This window comes from Eptatretus burgeri, chromosome 12 (genome assembly GCF_056783735.1).
Source record: "Eptatretus burgeri isolate ZD-2024b chromosome 12, Ebu_testis_v1, whole genome shotgun sequence".
Classification (NCBI taxonomy): Eukaryota; Metazoa; Chordata; class Myxini; order Myxiniformes; family Myxinidae; genus Eptatretus; species Eptatretus burgeri.
The window spans coordinates 27,673,137-27,695,785 of record NC_140972.1 but is presented as its reverse complement, the minus strand read 5'-3'; the positions used below and the strand labels follow the sequence as shown (position 1 = coordinate 27,695,785).

General features: G+C 39.4%; 1 protein-coding gene across 1 annotated transcript in view; it reads right to left on the bottom strand.

Annotated features, from left to right (window-relative positions):
- The window catches only part of LOC147015307 (uncharacterized), a 45,682-nt gene that overhangs the window by 21,462 nt on the left and 1,571 nt on the right, over positions 1-22,649 (bottom strand). The window contains exons 2-3 of the mRNA XM_085849935.1: positions 20,186-20,821; positions 15,596-15,685 (exon numbers count right to left, since the gene is read on the bottom strand). Of these exons, the coding sequence (XP_085706061.1) occupies positions 15,596-15,685; positions 20,186-20,821 (726 nt within the window). The remainder of the gene's footprint in view (positions 1-15,595; positions 15,686-20,185; positions 20,822-22,649) is intronic.

The following is a 22,649-nucleotide window of genomic DNA, read 5'->3' as shown; positions in this document are numbered from 1 at the left end:
TATATGGGATCTCAACCTGGGATTCAGACAAGACCAAAGATTGGCCCACTAGTTGGAGTAAATACTGAGATCTCTTTTTGCAGAATATTATCTGCTAAAACCATCAACATCCATGTCAGAGACAGAGTCACCGACCTCCATGTGAAGCGGACAGACGGACACACACTCTCTCTCTATCTTTCTGACTACATCCCAAATGTCAGAGAGAATCAGCAGGACAAGAGAGAGGTCAAAGTTGACAGAAGTTTAGCGTCAAATGTGATGCACGAGTTGACTTTCCCCCATTATTTTTGAAGCTATATCAAACAAAATATCAAATCACAAAAACAGAAGAAAAAAAACCCTCTGATCGATACATATGCGTGTTCGGGTAATGTACAGGAAAAAGAAAAAACAAATGCCTTTTGCAATACGTTATATAATGGAATAGGTGGCTCGTGACAATGCACAGATCAAGCATTTGCTCAATTTTGTGGCGTTATCAAAAAGTCACGAAAATTTCCCAGAACACATGCTTAGTTTCATTCTTATTTATTGTTGCTTTTACAGATGAAAAATGTTAGGCAATGGGGTGTATTGTTTGTTTATATAGTTTCATCCATATAAACGTAGTACCCTTACCTAAAGCAAAAACCTTAACCTGTAAGCAATTTATTGGTTTCCCAACCGCATGTATCATCAGCTGGGCACCGTTCTTCGGTTTCGATCCTTACAGCCCAGAACCTCTCCAGAGGATCCACAAACTCGATCACGGATCTACATCAGTAGATGACCTACATCAGTTGATCCACAACCTCAGTTACATCCAGACAGTCAGTCAAACCATCAATGTAACATCACTAATCTGACTCCACTCGGTGGAGGATTTAATGTATTATAACAAAGTTATAACTCCCATCATACATTCCATTTTATGATATAACATTAAATCATGCACAATTAACCTGAAATATAACACATCCACCCCACTCACCTCTGGATCAAACTGTTATTCAAATATTCAAACGGTTATTCATAAACATTTTTTGTTTTTTTACATGCTTCCCTGTCTCCGAACAACCACTGAAAGTGGGTTTCAAATATATGTGTATATATATATATATATATATATATATATATATATATATATATATATATATATATATATATATATATATATATATATATATATATATATATATATTGGCTGCTCTTAGAGCACCCTTATTCTGGACATTTCCATCTGTCTGTCGGCGAAACTTTAGTCAAGCCGAGGGGCTAAACCACTCAACCAATTCCAATGAAATTTGGTAGGTAGGACCAATATTTCTGGGAATCATGTGCTTTTGAATATGGGACCCCGGGCCCCAGCAATGGCACAGCAACGGCCCTTTAAAGTGGTCAAAAAATCGAAAAAAATCTAAAAACAATAAATCGAAAAATCGAAGCTTCGAGTTCTGTGCGCAATCTATCTCGCTCCCTTCATGCCAATTTGCAGCCTGAACAAAAAATATTTGTAGGAGGAGATAGGTTTTGGGCGAGTACATGTCGAACATTTCAGAAACGGTTAATTGCGAATATCTCTAAGAGAAAGAGTCTGATTTTGATGAAACTTGAGTGAAATGTGTACAATGTGGCGAGCATGTACACAAAAATGAATTGTTGCTATGCACACCTCCGTTGCTTAGCAACAGCTAAAATACTTTATCGTACATCATACACTTATTGTTGACTGCAAGAAAAAAAACCAACACCTCCGAAACGGGATCTCCGAGGGACCTGTTTTTTTTGTGCCCAAGGAGAATGTCTTACAGCATCATATAAAAATATAAAATCTTTAGCGAATAGATAAATGGAATTACCAGGGCTGCCATTTGTTAGAGTCTCTTTGGAAACATGCCTGAAATTTCACAAGGCGGGTTTTGGGAGCAAACTAAGAGGGCTGTGATAATCATATTTATTGTGCTAAATTAATTGATAGCATGTACATGAATATCGGCTAGTCGCGTCGGCCAGCTTTCCATCTGGAGCGAGCAGCCATGTCGCCTACCAGCGTGTGTGTGTGTGTGTGTGTGTGTGTGTGTGTGTGTGTGTGTGTGTGTGTATGTATATATATATATATATATATATATATACTAGCATATACCCGTGCTCCGCACGGAGTTGAATGGGTGGCAAAAGGTGGATGAGGCATAATAGTTGATGTTATGGGAAGCTGGGGAGGGTGTCATTAGGGATGTGATGCACTATGGTTACCTGTCCTTAGTTTTCTAAAGGACCTCCCTGTAGATGACATTTTGGGTGAGTGTCTTGTTGCTGAATAGTCCTTGTGAGGAATTATTGTCCAGTTTGATAGGTATATAGGAGTACCCTCTTGCACGTGAAAATGCAACATATAGTTGGCCATGGGAGAACACAGGGGCTGGGAGGTATATTCCGAGTTTGTCAAATGTTTGGCCCTGGGATTTGTTTATGGTCATCGAGTATGCGAGTCTGACTGGAAATTGCATCCTCTGCAGTGTGACTGGAAGGTTGGCATCTGATGGGGCAAGTTTAACATGATATAGGCTTAGCCCTAGACTGAACAGGAGCAGTGGAGGGTGACCGAGAATCAGAATGCAAATTTCAATGAATGGCACTTTTTGGCGCACATCCGACGATCGAACACTGCTTGGACGCTTTAATTTGAAGATCACACACGCAAGACACAACACAGGTAACGATGGCGGTTGATATTGACAATTGTCAATATTAATTGCAATTAATGTAATGAACGGCAGTTGTTTGGGTGCATCCGACAATCAAACACCTCATTAATTTCAACAGTTAACACGCACACATTCAAGGTAGAGAATCTATTGTCGGAAACCGCGCTTTTGAAGAACAAAGAAAAGAAGAGAATCCAGGCAATGAAGAGATGACCTCATACCCTTTCCCTGGTTCCCCCTACCTTCAGATTATAGCCTTTGATATTATTTGGACGTAGGCATGTTGCAACTTATTTTCAGGTGTTTTTAATATGTACGTTGGATTTCAGACACAAATTGACAGTCGAAGAGAGCGTGTTCAGTCCTGGAAGTATGTTGGATTTCAGACACAAATTGACAGTCTAAAAGGGCGTGTTCAGTCCGGGAAGTAGGTTGGATTTCAGACACAAATTGACAGTTGAAGAGGGCGTGTTCAGTCCGGGAAGTATGTTGGATTTCAGACACAAATTGACAGTCTAAGAGGGCGTGTTCAGTCCAGGAAGTACGTTGGATTTCAGACACAAATTGACAGTCTAAGAGGGTGTTGTTCAGTCCGGGAAGTACGTTGGATTTCAGACACAAATTGACAGTCTAAAAGGGCGTGTTCAGTTCAGGAAGTACGTTGGATTTCAGACACAAATTGACAGTCTAAGAGGGTGTTGTTCAGTCCGGGAAGTACGTTGGATTTCAGACACAAATTGACAGTCTAAAAGGGCGTGTTCAGTCCGGGAAGTACGTTGGATTTCAGACACAAATTGACAGTCTAAAAGGGCGTGTTCAGTCCGGGAAGTACGTTGGATTTCAGACACAAATTGACAGTCAAAGGGTTCATCCCTCAGTTCACCCAAGGGTTGTAACCCGACCCCCTCAGATTTGGCTAATTATTTTGCATGCATGTTACATATCATAGTCTATGTTCACATACAAAATTTTAGCTAAATCGGACAAGGGGTTGACGAGATATGACCTTGAGAACTTTTGACCTTCTCGACTAATATCGCGTTTTCACCAAAATTCAAATCCTCATATCTCAGCAACCCCTTGCCCTATCTCGATTATTTTGGTGTTGTTGGAAAGGTAATTGTCCATAGAATGCAAATCCAGCACCGGTTCGTCGATCGAGTTAACTTAGGGGTGGATGATCTTTTGACCTGACCTTTGATCTTGACCTTGAAGACCTCGTGACCTTGACCTGACCTTGCATGAAAATGAAAGTTCATACTGTCTACTATAACATATCAAAAAACTGGAATGGTAGTATTTTTTGTTAGAGATATTTTCGGCCAAAGTTCAAAGGTCGGAAAAATGCAACCAAATCATGACGTACATCGACATGCCCAGACTTGTCAGTTTACAGCCAATATTGTGCCCAGACTCATCCCAATCATAGTTGATGACACATGTTGGTTCCACTACAAGTTGTAACATGCTCCTTTGGTGACTTGCAACTTAGACAGGGGGGCATCTCTCAGAAAAATTTCTGATATCCACTCCTATGCTAGTCGCACTAAATAATACATTTTTGAAATTTTTCTGATATCAACTCTCCAATCGTAGGTGTCGCCAAAACTACCATTAGGAGTTGATATCAGAAAATTTTCTCAGAGATGCCCCCTGAGCTAAATACATTCAAACAAGAATGGACTGGACTACTTGTCTTTTCAGGCCTGTTTCACCGTGCTCCTGTCCGGACCTGCATCGCTGAATCTGCCTGGACTTGAGAGAATCTTGGCTATTTGAGCACTCGAGTTTCATGGCTCGCATCATATCATTCATCGATAACTTCAAAAAATGAATAACTGTAGCTTTTCGTCACTTGATGAATGTCACCAAGGCTGTTCTGCCAAAACCGCTAACTTGCGGAGTACCAAGGTCAAGGAAGATGAGGAGACCATTGAAATCCTTCAGCTCCGAACGAAAGTTGACAAACGTTGAATAAAAGCAATTTGTTCATATCACGAAGGGAAACTGCTCACCAAATTTCTGGTTTCGAAGAAGTGTTGTGATCCAATACAAATCCATCCCGACAAAGCCAGGACGAAGTCTTTAAAGACACTAAGCTTGTACCATTATAAAGGTGCTGTCACACCTTGACGATTTAGCCAGCAATGGCAACGTATAAAAATGTATGTAAAACGCTGGCGTACGCTGAAATTTTGATGTTTTTTTAAAAAAGTTTTTGGTGTATTCATAACGCGTTGGTCATATGCATAACGTATTAGTAACGTACACAGAACGTTTCGTTGTCTGATAGATAACTTATACCAACGAATGATTAGCGTGTTGTCGGCGTTCACAACCTATGCCCAACGATAGTCTAACTTAGGCATAGCGCGCTGCACATATCGCCGACGATCACGTGGCGTAGCCTATTAAAAAGCTGCCGCTCGCCGATTCAAATCATAACCGCCTGAGAATTGGAAGTGTCAACATCGCAGTCACACCTTGACGATTTAGCCAGCGTATGCCAACCTCTGCAAAATGTGTCTAAAATGCTGGCACAAGTCGAATACATTATGTGTAAGTTTGGTTTACGTGAAGAGCACGCTGAAAAACGATGAAGTACGCCGTCATATGTCGTAGTACGTCGTGAAATTTCAAGCATGCTGAAAATTTTACGACGTACTCGCCGTATGGCTCACACGTTTCGCTACGCTGGGAATAAGTTGTAGGCACGATATGCGATCGTTGACACACGTCGACACAAGTTCCTTGTAAGTTACTCATAAGTCGAAACACGTCGAGGTAATGTTTAGCATACCCGAAACTTATTTTCTCCGTCAAGGCACATTTTCTTTTTTTCTCCTTGGCTCCGTGAAGGCACGTGACGAAATATCTGAAGTAGTTGTTGTCGTTTTTTTTAGTCTATTACGAATTTTAAAATATATTCGGACATTTGCTTTTAAGTTTCGACGTGACAATATCCTCAAACAGAAAATATTCACAGAGGAGGAACTAAGAATAAGACATGAGCAAACTGAAGAGGCAATCGGACGTGACGTAACGGCACGTGACGAAATATCGGAAGTTATTGTTGTTTTTTTTTTAACGCTGCCAAAATGCCGTTACACGGTAGCTGTAAATTAGAAACACGTTCAGTAAGTTCTGTGGTCGTCCAGAAGACGTCAATCAAATACGTCTACATACGTCAATATGCGTTGGAGTTACGTTACACATAGGTTCAAAGCACGTTACTCATAGGTTAGAAACAAGTTTTGGGTACGCTAAGCATTAGCTCGACGTGTTTCGACTTATGAGTAACGTACAAGTAACGTGTGTCGACGTGTGTCAACGATCGTGTAACGTGCCTACACCACGTTACTCATAGGTTATAAATAAGTTTTGGGTACACAAAGCATTACCTCGACATGTTTTGACTTATGAGTAACTTACAAGTAACGTGTGTCGACGTGTGTCAACGATCGCGTAACGTGCCTGCAACTTATGGCCAGCGTTGCGGAACGTGCGAGTCATACACTGGCATACGTCATAAAATTTCAAGCATGCTAAAATTTGAGGACAACCGCAAAGTACAACGATGAAAGCCAGCGTACTACGACGTATGGCAGTGTTTTTCAGCATGCTCTTAATGTTATCAAAACTTACCCATAACGTATTTGACGTGTGCCAGCATTTTAGACAAATTTTTCATCAGTCGGCATACGCTGGCTAAATCGTCAAGGTGTGACAGGGCCTTAAGCAGTTAATCAAGCCTCCAGAGACTGTAGTACCCGGAGAGAAATTTTGCCCCAAGTGCTTTATTAGATTGAAGCAAAAAGTAGAAACCAGCGAAGAAGAAGAATCTGATAGCGACTCAACAAACGATGAATCTGAATCTGAAACTTTTGAAGAACAGCCTGAAAGTTCGTTAACTTCACCCGAGAAAGCTACTACTCTAATCGAAGTTAATTCTGCTCTGGCTAGCTTGGACGAGACGCCGGTTAAAGTACATCAACTGCCATTGCATTCTAAATGATCAACAGGCAAGAAAAAATTAGCGTAAGGATCACTGAAGAAGAAACTTGAGTTAACATACGATGTCTCGTTAACAAGTTCCGATTCAGAAGAAAGCAGTTCCAAGGATTTGCATTTATTTCAGAAAATGATGGGGGAGTTGAAAATGAAATATGAGCAGTCCAAATCTCATCAAGAACGCATTCAGATTTTAACCATTTCACCGTTTAGTATACAGAGGACGATGGAAGAATTTGGCGCCACCAATTATATGGTTAAAAAAGCCGACAAGTGAAGAAAGATAAAGGCGTTTTAGGACTATGTGATCAAAATAAGGGAAAGCCATTAGCTGATGACATTAAGCGCGATGTGACCGAATTTTACGAAAATGATGATTATAGTCGCATCATGCTGGGAAAGAAAGATTTTGTGAGTGTAAAAACTCAGGATGGTGATAGAGAAAAACACCAAAAGCGCTTTATTTTTCCTAATCTCCGAGAGTTACATAATGCTTGGAAAGAAACCTCCCCTGACAAAAAAATAAAAAAAAATAAAAAAAATAAAATCGGATTTTCTACTTTCGCGTCTCTTTGACCGAAATGGTGTTTAAGCGGGGGCACCTGGAACGCATTTAGTCTTCGTTTGCAAATACCACCAAAATCCCAAGCTTATGGCAGCTGCATGTTTGAAATCTTCTCTTAATGAACTTATGGCAAAAACCGTCTGCTCCACTGAGGTGGAAAAATGTATGATGGGCCAGCGTAAGGACTGTCCCAGGAAAAGTGGACTTGTAAATTATTTGAATGAATGTGATGATTTGAAGGAAGTGGATGAAATTAAGTATCAACAGTGGATTAGCACTGACCGCACATCTCTTGTAACTATCACTGAATCAAAAGAGGATTTTATCGAGAATTTTTCCACCCATATCTTGAAATTGACACTTCATAGTTTTACCGCGAAGTCACAAAGTGCTTACATGAATGAACTGAAATCTACCATGAAATCTGTCGAGGATATTATTCTGCAAGGTCACTTCGCACAAAACTTCTCTTACGTGGTACAGGATGAAATTCAAAGTTTTCATTGGGAGAATAAGCAAGCAACCATCCACCCTCCTTTTGTAGCGTATCGTCGGCAGGAGGATGGAACATTAGAACACAAAAACATTTGCGTCGTCAGTGATTGTAGAGAACATTCTGCTACTTCCGTTCACACGTTTCTGCAGTCTGTTATTCCATACTTAAAAACTGTTTTTCCAGAGATGAAGAAAATCCACTACTTCACTGATGGATGCGTGGGACAATATAAAAATAAGTATAATTTTTTTAACCTGTGCTTTCATTCGGAGGACTTTGGAATCAATGCTGAGTGGAACTTTTTTCCACTTCACATGGCAAAAGTGCATGTGACGGGTTAGGCGGAACTGTAAAGAGGTTATTAACAAAAGCCAGCCTCCAACGCCCGTACGCAGATGTGATCCTAACTTCCGATGCTATCATGAAATTTTGCACAGAAAATATTCCAGGAATTTACTTCATCAATGTACAGCCTGGTATTGTTGAGGATTACGAACTGAAATTGAAAGAAAGACTGGAAAATGCGAAGACAATCGCCGGTAGTTGAGGATTACGAACTGAAATTGAAAGAAAGACTGGAAAATGCGAAGACAATCGCCAGTACTCAAAAATTTCATCGATTTGTTCCATTATCAAAATCGAGTATAAAAGCATTCAAACTGAGCAAACAAGAAGAAGAACCCAAAACTGTACGTGGGGCGAGAGTCGATGGCGAAACTGATGAGGTAGATGATGAATCAGGAGTAGAGTTTGAAATCAGTAAGCAAAACTATGTTTGTGCTATCTATGATGAAAATCCATGGATTGGACTTGTAGAGGATATTTCTGATGAGTATGGTGACTATTACATCAATATCATGCATCTCCACGGTCCTACTAAATATCTCAATTGGTCATTGGATGTGGACAGATGTTGGATTGAAGATTCAGACATTCTGTGTGTGACCGATCCACCATTAGTTGTCGGTTCTGGAATAGGAATTCGTTATAAAATTAGTGACCAAGATAGTGCTAAAATAACCAGTTTATGTAGAAAATGGCAAACCTGTTAAGATTTATCTATGATATCTTGTGACTTGAACATGGTTTCCTTCCCCTAGAGAAAACGATTATTTAGCAAACGTTTTAGCAAAACAAAAATTAATAATTGAGACTAAACTTATCTATCTTGGATAAAATTGTATTCATGAATTTTTTGTATGATTCTGTGTAATATTCATATTTTAATTTGCTTGTTGTAGATAGTGAGAATATTTTGTCTTGACAAAATGAACTACTGAATCAAAAAATGTATGATTTTTTCATTTATTTCAGTAGCAATTAGTCTTGAGGTTATGGTGTCATGTTTTGGTTGCGATTTCTGTATTTGGTTGCGATGCCTTGAACTTTGGCAAGGCAGATTCATCGATGCAGGTCCGGACTTTTTTGTTGTTTTCTCGGTATTTCAAAAAAGTTGGATTTTACGTACGAATTAGTCTTTTTTGCAGACGAATTCCTACGTTTTAAGGTTTTTTGTTCTCTGGAACAAAAAATCCCTGATGGAATTTATTGAACTTGTGTTTAAAATCTTCTGAACGATGTATTCCAGTATGACAAAAAAACTCGATGCAGTTTTGCCTTGTTTTCCGTCGGCAGCACTGCGAAACAGGCCTGGACAAGTCCATTCATGTTTGAACGTAATCTAGCTAATATTGACTGTAAACTGACAAGCCTGGGCATGTCTATGATGTCATGATTTGGTGGCATTTTTACGACCTTTGAACATTGGCCGAAAATATCTCAAGAACAAAAAAATACTACCCCTCCAGTTTTTTGATATGTTATAGTAGACAGTATGAACTTTCATTTTCATGCAAGGCCAGGTCAAGGTCACGAGGTCTTCAAGGTCAAGTGTCAGGTCAAAAGATCATCCACCCCTAAGTTAACTAGATCGACGAACCGATGCTGGATTTGCATTCTATGAACAATTACCTTTCCAACGACACCAAAATAATTGAGATAGGGCAAGGGGTTGCTGATATATGAGGATTTGAATTTTGGTAGAAATGCGATATTAGTTAAAAAGGTCAAAAGTTCTCAAGGTCATATCTCGTCAACCCCTAGTCCGATTTAGCTAAAATTTTGTATGTGAACATAGACTATCATATGTAATATACATGCAAAAAATTAGTCAAATCTGAGGGGGTCGGGTTACAAATGATTTTTTTCTGGGTGATTTGAGGTGGAATGACCCTAAGAGGGCGTGTTCAGTCCGGGAAGTACGTTGGATTTCAGACACAAATTGACAGTCTAAAACGGCGTGTTCAGTCCGGGAAGTACGTTGGATTTCAGACACAAATTGACAGTCTAAAAGGGCGTGTTCAGTCTGGGAAGTACGTTGGATTTCAGACACAAATTGATATTCGAGAGGGCGTGTTCAGTCCAGGAAGTATGTTGGATTTCAGACACAAATTGACAGTCTAAGAGAGCGTGTTCAGTCCGGGAAGTACGTTGGATTTCAGACACAAATTGACAGTCTCAGAGGGCGTGTTCAGTATGGGAAGGCGCCAATCGGGGTACATCATGTTGGCAGAGCTCTGGCGCTCATCGTTCCCCTCCTTCCACGCTGATTTTTAAAACATGACAACTATTGCTGATGTTCTGAGCCATACTATTTATTATCAGTTGTGTTTATGTTCAGTGTTTGATGCAATGAGTACTCCCTTACTAGAGTTCATATTTTTTGGATAGATGGCAGCACTAACCGGACAGCAGTTCAGCGATGGCGACCGAACGGGAATAAATGCGGCCGTCGATGGGTTGAAAATCTTGTTGAAGCCACGTGGTCATCCAATGCCAGCTTAGAAATTTAGTGCATCGTCTTCGTCACATTAAGAAACCCCAGTATATGGGAAATGAGCACATTCCTGCCAGCGGTTTCGGAGGAGAAACGTTAAATTACGCACAGACGTTAACAGAAATAATATTTTTTTTAAATAAATCTTTACTTTAAATACAATGTTTCTTGTTACATATTTTGTGTCAAATTCACCTTCTGAGGTAGTCAGCATGTGCAGAAGAGGGTTTTACATTGCAGACGCTGTTTTCGAGGAGTGGCATTACGCCTCTCGGAGGTGACAGTCTGTCGACGACAGACGTAATGACGTCAGCGAATGACCGATGATGTCATGACGGAATTATGCCTCTCAGCGGTGAAGTCACACATCGCCATGCAAACGAATGTAAATATTCGAAAATCGCCCAAAATTCCCTAACGTGTCAGTCTGGCACGATCTCACATAGCCCATGCTGTTCATTAGACCACAGAGCACCCGCATGCCGAAAATGGTGACAATCCGTCCGGCAGTTTTGGAGGAGAAACGTCAAATTAAGCGCAGACGTTCACAGAAATATATATATATTTTTTTTAAATAATGTTTATATAAATATCTTGTTAAAATTGTCACTATTCATATTATATTTCACCAATTCTATTTGGTGTTATTTTATGATCTTAAAGAAAACTTGTTTTAATCTGATAACTGTAGCTCCCTGTGTGAGCATTTGTCTGACTACTTGTTACCTCAGTCACCAAAGGTGGAGGAGGTTATGTTTTCACCCCTTTCTGTCTGTTTGTCTGTGTACAGGATATCTCAAAAAGTTGTGGACATGTTCGGTGTGTAACAAGGACGAACTGATTCGATTTTGGTGAAGATCCGGATCCGGATCCGACTACTAGAATTTTTTGAGTGATTCTTCACCATTGAGAGACGGGGCTAAACTCATGTATGTATGTATGTATGTATGTATGTATATATATATATATATATATATATATATATATATATATATATATATGTATGTATGTATGTATGTATGTATGTATGTATGTATGTATGTATGTATGTATATATATATATATATATATATATATATATATATATATATATATATATATATATATATATATATATATATCACGATATCTCAAAAAAGTTGTGGACGGATTCGGATGAAACTTGGACAGGTTGGGTGTGTGACCACGACAAATTGATTTGATTTTGGTGAAGATCCGGATCTGGATTTGAGAATTATTTCATTATTAAAGTGATTCTTCACCTTTGAGAGATTGACCCAAAAATGATGTTTAACATGTTATTTCAAAAATGTATTGGGCCCAATATGTTCTCGTGGATCAGGCATTACGTGGTGGAGGCATGCACTCTACCAAGTGCCCTTCGAGTTATTAATGTTGTGGATACTGTCGATTACACGTTTGGAATTATTGATGATCGAACATTTTTTTAATACTATAATAAAACCTCGGCTTTCAATGGTGGTTTTTAAGCATTTATAAATGAGTTTCCTTGCCGTTGTAATACTTACTATCTGACAATGATTTCAAAATGCATTCTCTACTTGCGATGATGAACCTCATCTTTTTTTGTGTGCATTTTGTGCAAGGGTTTTTGTGCATTTTGGGATCCAGTAAATGAATGGTAATTTATGGTATTTATCTGAAACTAACAGTCTTCTCCATTTTGAGTGAGTTATATGACGTTTTATCAAGTCTATTTTGTTGATATTTAAAAGTCCAGTCTGTACTCAAAATTCTTCCAGAAGTGTTTGAATGTCGAATGTTTTTCATGCAAATGCAATTATTATTATTTGTTTTGTCAGTTGGAACAATAACATATTGTGTTTGAAGCCGTTTTAAATAATGACGTGTCTCTGGATTGTTTAAAATTAGCTTCAGATTATCGATTTGAACTTTTCATTTCAAATCAACAATTCTCCTTTTTACATGTTTCTTTACCTCCTCCAACCATAAAGCCATTTGTGTGTTTGCTACTTTGTGTTTATCAATTTGTTCTCTCATCCATTCCGTTAGTCCTGTTATTGTAAGTTCTGTTGCTTTTATTCCAGTTAATCCTTTTATTTTCTCTATAATTTGGTCCTTTTGTAAGTAATGAATGTAATTTTCTATATTTTACTATTCTGAGATCACCTGTGATAATGTGTTTATGATGTGGATCTTTAAGTACAGAATGTTCACAATTACAATGATGTGTTATTTAACCATTCCTCCACATCTATAGATTGCACAGTTTCCTTATCGTTGAAGATTTTTTTCCCCTAATTGCATTTCGTAAAGTGTACACAACCCTTGGTGGCTTTCTCTGTTGTATTGTTTCTGGAAGTTTACCCCACACTTCCTTCTGTTTTAGTATTTTCTCCATTTTGATCATTTCCACCCCTTTGTTATCAAACATAATTTTGATGATGTCATTGTCTTTTCTATGATGAACTTCTTTCGGTTTCTCTTTATACATTCTATGGTCAATCATATCCAGAATTTCATTAATGTGTTAGATTGGGCACAAATGTTCTGTAGCACAAACAGTGGGTGTGGCGAACGCAGCTTGGTTCGCCTTGGGGAATGAAATAAATTGATTTGAAAGCGAGGAATATAATCTTACCTTTTCCTCTGAGGTATATCCAGCAATGCCAGCAAGCTCTCATTGGTGTTCCGCAGAATCCACCTGATCTGAAGGGTGGTTGCAGATACCAAATCGACACAAGGGGGAGCTCTAGCTGCCAAGCATCATGAGAAGGAAAGTTTTTCTTCTTCTTTTTTTCTTTCAAATCGGCGCAATCATCGGCCGATGCCGATATCCTCAAAATGCCAGATATTATATTTATCGGTTGACCACTAGTTATAACGCATCACATTGCCACCTCTGGTACTTCCAGGGTCATGAATATTTATGAGCTGTTTTGTGCATATTATTTGAACTACTTCGTGGGATGACCGGATAAATGAGGAAAGTAGAGTTTATCAACATGTTGGTTATCATATAGAGTACAGCATTTAAAACTAGCTGCATTTCTCGCTGACACCGAATTTGCTGTGCGCAACAATATTCCCGCCATTGTTCTCAGCCATCTTAACAACCCTCAACTTGAAAGTTGCCATGCACGACTTGCGTCACTTTACAGGAGGAATTTTGAGAGGATGTAGTAAAATGGCTACATATAATTTGGATTGAAAGGGATGGATCAAACATAATTGGTGAGTATGTGGTCGTTATTGATTGAATAATTTTGCATTCGTCAATGAGTATTTTAATGTTTAATTGCTCATCAAAACCATCATCACACTTGAACCCATTGAGATCCCATTTTCATTTATGCTGAGGTGTTGGAGTATATGAAGGGGTATTCTCACACGAAAAAAAATCGGGATCATCGGTTTGGCTGGGGCCGAAGGTCAAAAGGCGCCCCAAACTATAACTTTTTGAATTACTGTTTCGGAGCGATTTTACTTTACGCGATTCGAAAGATCTCGCTTTTACGAGCATTTTGAAACCAAGATCATCCAAATCGGACCACTACAACCTGTGATATGGCCACTGGAAGATTGTGGGTCAACCAGGGGCGCCCAAATTGGGGGGGGGGGGCTAAAATGGGCCCCGATGGGCCCCCAGGTCTGAAAATTGACACATAATGTTTTACCGTGGATACAAACACTTGCACATAAAAAAAGAGTGAAATCTGAGACGATGTGTCAAAATTTCACTGAAAAATGTGTACACTTGACATGGAACGCCCCCTATGACAGATTTCCATCTCCCAGAAATAAAACTCCCACTCATGCAGTTATAACTAACAGGTGTCATGGTCCACAGAATTTCAGTTTTACCCTTTGTGAAATTGTTGTTTAATGGCACATATCCCCAAACTGTGAAAATGCACATTGGCTATGATTACAGCACATGTGATTGAGAAATGACAATCTTAATGAAAGAAAAGACTTTTGGGATGAAAGAATGATTTAAAAGATGGACTGAAAGAAATCAAATGTTTCTTAAATTACATATGCAAGATCCAAAACATTGAACTACATGCTAACGTTTTCCAAAATGTTTCACTACCTTTTAGAAAAAAATGAAACTGCATGAGGAAGTGCAATTCACATTTAAGGGATCACGTTCCATCTGCAGCACGGCTCGAAGGAACACTTTTGTTTTTGGCAGATGTTCTGCTTCAACTAACACTCCTCTCAAAACAATCGATGCGACAGTTAAATGTTTTCATCAATCAAAACCACCTTTAGTTACAGCAATTATTCCAAAAAAGTATAAAAACAGACAATTTTATGTCCACACTATCTTTCCCACTTGTCGGTTATATCTCATTCTTAGTTATTAAGGACTCGCAAAAATACCCGTCCCCAATGATGGGAAAGGGTGAAGTTAACCTATCAATTTAAATTATTTCATGGACTTTAAAAAGGTTAAATATGTTGCACTCAAAAAAAAAAAATCCAGCCTTTTAAATTTGAGAACAATTGGCCATCCTCTGCCAAAACTTGGTCACTTTGGCCTCAATCCAGCCTATAAGTCTAAGGCCACTACCACATAGCCCATGTTACTTCCCGCACAAAGTTGTATCAGTAACCCAAATATGGAGTTTGTAGCTTTAAAGATGTGGCCGTGCATAAGGAACACACACACACACACACACACACACACACACACACACACACACACACACACACACACACACACACACACACACACACACACTGCAGATAAGACCTTAAAACCAGAATATTCTATAAATGAGGTGCCTCCGAGCTCGTGTCAAATGAACCTTTCATGCTGGCAACAGTCAGAATAATCATGAAATTAAAGACTTTCCAGAAATTGGCAAGTTTAAACAAGATGTGCTTTATTCCAGTAGTAAAAGCTAGTAATTTCTGCAATCAAAGGTAATATTCTACAAACATGTTCTCTCGTACAATCAGTATCCTAAAAACAAATTTTTTCTGACTTCTTTTAAAAATGTGCTGACCTGTTTCAGAATTGCTGTCTGAATTGGTGATTGCAGACTTCCTTGGTTTTCTCCCAATCTCATCGTCACTGTCACTTGCCGACAAACCATCTTTATTTTTTAAAAATACAAAAAACAAATTAAAAATGTGATTTTAAATTAACAAAACAAAAACAATCAGGACACTGGTTAATAAAGCATCCAATGAGAAATCAGCAACGGTATTGGTTCACATCTCTCGATGAAAATTAAAGTAAATAATGCCTCCGGCACCCTTGCAGAGGCATAAAAAAAAGACAAATTTCCAAAACTAGGAATTAATAAAACTCCATGATAACTGCAATTTCACTTCATATCATTGAAATAAAAGGGAACATGAATAAGCCATAAATACAACTTGGAGTTAATATGGTGATTCAAATCTGACCTGGACTCTTCAATCAGTTCAAATGAGATGCTTCACTCGCTTGATGTTGATCAAGGTGCTCAGTGGATGTCCTTGATCGTTAAAAATCACCAAACTCTCAAATTTGAAAAATCACTCACATTTCACGATCAGCAATTTTGACCTTTCCTAAGAGTGGCTATTATTTGCCTGTACTCTGGCTATAACTCCTGCCCCGATCTATGAGGGTTCAGTGATCTAACCACATTGCCAGAAACGATGCACATTTTTTTATCGACACAAATGGCCAATTTAATATTGTTGCAGCCGTGGCCGGTTTGGTTAATCCACATGACCCAATTGTTGTGGATGGGCGGTTAACACTGACCAGGCTGGAACACCGAGCGGTTTTGTTTGGAGGCGATCACGTGATCCTCACAGATTATGGCACGCGCGGGAGGGGAAGGGCGGCACGGACGGAGCAGATGGATGCACACACAGCACAAGGGGGTTTATACTCAAACCCATGACAGAAACACCAGCAACCTAAAATAAACACGGGGATTTAATGAAAATAGAACAAATATTTACAAGGGCAGTCATGGAAAATTTAATAATAAAATGTAAGGTAAATTAAGGTCTAAAGTCGAGGAGCTTCCACACATGGACTTTAATACAGACAAGGGGAAAACAAAAGAAAATCAAATCCTCCCTTTATTCTGGCACTTAACTTTGTCCAGAGATGGTCTCTATTGAACTTTGCAATCGAGCCGCTTCGTCCTGCGTGGGGAGATGTTCCCAAAATGGCGCCAAGCTGCTCTCTGGGCGGGAAACGTACATGAAGTAATCCGTGAGGTAGTATTCAACACCAGGGCTCACCAAGCACCGTGCGGCTTCCTCGTCGATCGTGCTTGCCGACGCTGCTGCTCTCTGCAGAATGGCACCGCTCCCTTCAGTGAGATACACGAGGCTTCGAGGTCGGTCTCTCATGACCCAGCCAAGAGTCAATGGCCAGCGTCTTGATCCACCATGCAAGCCAAATCACCTCAGCACGAATACGAGAATCATGCAGTCTTCTTCATGCGTTGAAGGAAAGCCAGCTCTAATGCCCTGATCTTACAAGCCATCTCCTAGCTCCATTGTCTCTCGACCACGTGCCTCACACCAAACTCAACCTTCCTCGCTTCTGACATCCTGCCCCTCAATCATCCACCTCTGGGTGTGGCTTGTTGGCAGGAAGCCAGTTTGGCTCACTTGTTATGGTTGTTGTTATAAAAACGCAATTCCTGTTATTGCTGGCAAGTAAATACAAAAACATAGGAAAAGGTCACAGGGGGCAATTACATACTGGGGAAATTGGCCTTAACCCCTATCTAATTAACACAGCACCAACCCCATGTGGTTACAAGTAACACTTAAGCTCACAGTTTCCGTACTTAATTTACAGAGATGTCTCCTTACACGTCCACGGACCAAACAACTCTATACAATCCTAACTTGCTATGAAATTCCTAAATCTACCCCCACAACCATAACAATGACTAGTAGGCCTGTTGGTCTGATGGACCAAATTTTCATAGCCTTGTTGCATACCTGCCTGCTGTACTGACTGCTACTGCTTGAGCATTAGCTTGCCTTTGACTAAGCCCAGATGCGCTTGGTGCCAGTGTGGGGATTATATATTCGTTATTATTATTACCATATGATACTTCTATTCTTATTATTGTTGTAAATATTGTTAGCATTAATTAATATATGCTTTGTTACAACGTCATCATTATTTTTGTTTTTTATTTTGTAATTAGAATGCCATGCGGTGGTAGAACGTATTAAGCTGCTTAATATACCTTAACATGGCATATGTATAAAACATGGGAATGCTAATGGATTTTTTGTAGTTAATTCGCCTGATGAACTCAGGAGGTCATGACGATCATTTTGGTGCATTACAATCCACATCAGAATGCTTCAGTAGAACTCCACAAAAAACATCACGCACACGCACACGCACACGCACGCACACGCACACGCACACGCACACACCTCATCTATTTATAGCAGAAGCAATGCACACCCATGAATAAAATTTTGCTTTGACCCCAAAACTCTTTTTCCTAAAAGATGACAGTGGAACTAAAAAAAGACAATATCCCCCTTCCGCCACACGGCGGGGGATAAAAAAACAAATGAAAAAGACAGTCATAGCCCCCATTTTTTAGTAATTTTGCTGTATGGAGTTAAAGGGCTAGCCCATATTTATGTACAACAAAAAATGGCTGCCAGTCTACCATCTTTGATCAGATCACAAAATAAAGTAAGAGGGGCACGTGTACGCCATCAGGTGCTGTGCTTGTGCAAAGTTTGAACAAAACTGGACCATGCATGGTGGAGAAATAGTTGGGGACACATTCAAGTAACAAAATGGCTGCCAGTCAGCCATCCTGGATCTGATCTCGAACAAAAAATGGCGTGCGTATGCAAGCCCTCATTTATTATCTGGGTGTAAAGTTTGAAGAACATCGGTAAACGCTTGTACGACAAATAGTTGGACGTGTTCAGCATCATGTTTTTGTTTTTTTTACAACTAAAATAGCCGCCAGTCAGCCATCTGGGATCTGATGTCAAAAAAATAATGACATGCATACGTCAGCCATCATTCGTTATCAGTATGCCAAGTTTGAACATCAGTAAATGCATGTCAGATATGGTTGCGGACACGCATGCACATTTGCCTGGACCCTAACCCAAACAACATCGGTAAATGCATGTCTGAGATATGGTTGCGAACACGCATGCACATGAAAAAAAAAACCGATGTTTTTTAAAAACAACATTTAAAAAAAAAATGTTGTTTTTATTTTTAAAAACAACAAAAAAACGAAATCCATAAGCCCCGGTTTCGGACTAAGTCCAACAGGGGCTAAAAATGTTTATTTTAATGTACAACTAAAGTGTGGAACCGCTGGAGTTTTTTTTTTTTTAAGTCTCACAATATGCATACAACAAAATAAGAAAATACAATCGTGCCTTTAATAAGGTTTTCCACAAATTATGACGTTGTTAAACGAGTCAATGAAAGCAGGTGTTGATACCACTCCACCATTTAAGGTAATCACATGGTTCCTTAAAAGGTGACATTCATCAATTCGATTCAGCTAATCTACATATTTCCTTAACAGCCACAACAGTGGTCTCCTTGGAAGTGAGTCATTAGCAGAGTTATATCAGCTTCCTAGACAAGGATGATCCTCCTCTTTGTGATTTCCATTGTACATCATGATTTTGGACGTCATACGAGCCAACCTTGTACCAGACCTGGGCTCATTTACAATGACAAATTACTTGTGCAGCAACAGTTCAAGCAGAATTGTTATTCAAATTCAAGTACAATGGTAACTTACCCAAAGCTTTTGTGCATTGACTTTCTAATGTGATACTGGCTAAATGGATCGGGCAGACCTGAAACGCCCAAAGTTGGCTACCAATAGGAAAGCAAGTTCTTCCAACATTCTGATGCACCATACTCTATGTGCCAGTGTTGGTTCTGCCGAAGCAGTTTCTTGGACAGAGGTCATACTGGGTGGTTTGCATTCCTCTCCCAGCAGTAGTTGGGGTAGGAGTTTTGAAATGGTTCAAGGTGCCGATGATAGCTCACTTACTTCTTCACGAAAGACAGAATGGGATTTTTCACGTGCACCAATTCATGCCGGTAGATGACATGTTCATTTTAACGTCCATCCGAGGGACGGCACATACATTGATGAACCACCCTGCCTTTGAAACACGGGGATGACAGTTTATAGCTAGGTCAGGATTTGAACCCAGGCGAGACAGCTGAGAGCGGATGTGCAAACCTCCAGGCAATCCGACGAGCCCACATTTGATAAATGAAAATTAGTAAAACTTTAAAATATCCAATTTTAAATCTAACAGTTCAAAAATATATATATACATTTTTTTTTTAAGGGATCACTTTGTTCGAACTATTTTGAAATATGTCGAAAATTTGGGTACCTTATCCCAAGACCAAATTAACTTTTTCAAAATTATTTGAACTCAACAACAAAAATTCTCACCAAAAATGGTTAATATCAACCTTTAAAACACAAAAACAAACTTGCAACAGTGAAGTTACAACAATACTTGTTTTAAAAAGAAAAAGGTCATTGCATTCATTCCTTTACTCAAAACCAACATAACGGCTTCATGAAAATGAATTCCATCACCATATGAGAGATGCTGCTTTTCTTTCTCTTCTCCTTCTTCTTCTCCTTCAAACTCATCATCCCATGGTTGGTTCTCACCATCCACTGCCCCACCACCACCACCATCATCATCATCATCATCAGCCTTTTCAGAACCATCTCCAGTTTGCTGACTTGTGGCTTCCCACATTTCATCTTCTGAAAGCTGTCTTGAACCTTGCCTGTTCTCGCTATCTGACTGCTGCCCACCATCAGAACCACTTTCCTGCTGTCCGATATCCTCGTGGCGATTTGCTATATTTGATAGTTCGGTATCAGGGCCACTATCGAGTTCTTCACCATCAGAACCATGTCCGTCAAAACCATTAATGTTTTTCTCTGTGTCAGATGGATATTCCTTATCATCGTCATCCAGTTCCACTTCAGGGTCATCATCTTCACTGTGGGAAGCAGCAGAATGCACTGATGGGCTGCGTTGTGAATTTCTCTCATCGTCGCTATCTTCACCAAACAGCTCTCGGTTGCTGGGCTGAGCATCACGATTATCGTTTTGCTCATCTTCACTTTGGCTACTTGAAACGTCACTGCCAAAGACTCCTGGATGCTGCTGCTGCTGCTCATCAACATTCTCATCATCATCCAACTCGGAAACTGAATCTGCAGACAAAAAATAAAAAATAAAAAAAAACTCAATAAGTCATTTCAAATAATAGATTGCACTTAGGGGGACAATTCTACTTCATATTGCGATCAAACATGCACAGTAATTTATTGTTGAACTTTATGAAGGTAAAATAATATCAACAAGAGAGAGTTCATACAACACATTACCCCATGCAGTGTTGAAATATATTTCAATATACTTCAATTTAAATAAAATAATAATTTTAAAGTTTGTTAAAAAAAAATTCTGGAAGTTTAGCACTACTGAAGCAGTTTTATACACCACCCTATTTAACATGTCCACGGGCTGCAAAACTGGAGGCTCTTGGAAGCAACAAAAAGGCAAATTGTGTTCTACAGTGTTGAAGTAGATAATTCAATTTAAACTAGAAGGGCACTCGGTAGAGTGCATACATCCACCCCATAATACCTGATCCACAAGAACATATCAGGCCCAATACATTTTTGAAATATCGTGCAATATATCATTTTTGGCCACACACATCTCTCAATGGTGAAAGATCACTTCAAAAATTCTAGGAGTCGGATCCGGATCCAGATCTTCACCAAAATATAATCAGTTCGTCCTCGTCACACACCCAACCTGTCCACAAAATTTCATCCGAATCTGACAACTTTTTGAGATGTCCTGCACACAGACAGACAAAGAAACAGAGAAACAAACAAAGACAGACAGATAGACAGACAGAAAGGGGTGAAAACATAACCTCCTTCACCTTCGGTGGCGGAGGTAAATATCATGCTATATATCGTTTTTGGCCCTTTCTCTCAATAGTGATCAGTTTAAAAATTAAATCATTCTCGTATCCAGATTCGGATTGGGATAGTCACCAAAATCGAATCAATTTGTCATGGTTACATACCTCACCTGTCCACCAAGTTTCATCCGAATCCGTCCACAACTTTTTGAGACAATGCTATGTGTCATTTTTGGCCCCATCTCTCAGTGGTGAAGAATCACTTTAAAAATATTAGTAGCCGGATCTGGATCCAGATATTCACCAAAATCCAATCAGTTCGTCCTTGTCGCACACCCAACCTGCCTACCAAATTTCATCCGGATCCATCCACAAGCTGCGATATCCTGCACACAGACACAGACAGACAAACAGACAAACAGGGGTGAAAACAAAACCTCCTTCACCTTCGGTGGCAGAGGTAATAAAATAAAGATTTTAAAGGTTGAATAAAAAAAAAAATTCAATTCCATAAGCTTACCGCCATTGGCGCAGGGGCTATGACACCACTTTATTTGACACATTAAATTGGTTAGTTGTGCCTATTGTACGTGTCCTTTATCATGTCCTTAAAAATCATCTCACTCCTGTCTGCACATGTGCGATCAAGACAAATTCAGAAACAAATCACTGTAAAATGGTCGGTTTGTTTTCCAATTCATGTTCAACATATAACGTTCAATTGAAATCAAGTTGTTCCTCCATCATAAACTGACGTTTGTGGACAGACGGACGGACATGAAGCTCTCACTTAACCTTGCCTTTTGTTTCGCATGTAAATAGGAATCCAAATTCCCTCCCACATAACAAAACAAAATACTGTTTGTTGGTGTTGATGTTATTGATGGACAAAATAAAAAAGGGTATCAACTATCAATTCATCTGCAACTATGTGAGTTTTCATGCTTTCAACGTTTTCTCCACCTCCTCTCCTTTCCTATTTGCTCATTCCCTCGCTGCTTTTGCCCAACCGTTGCCCCGATACCCCACTGTGAGTTCAACCTCGCTCTTCCAGAAAAAAAAAGTTCAAGGTCAATACAATTTTTTATTTCGTCATGTTGTCA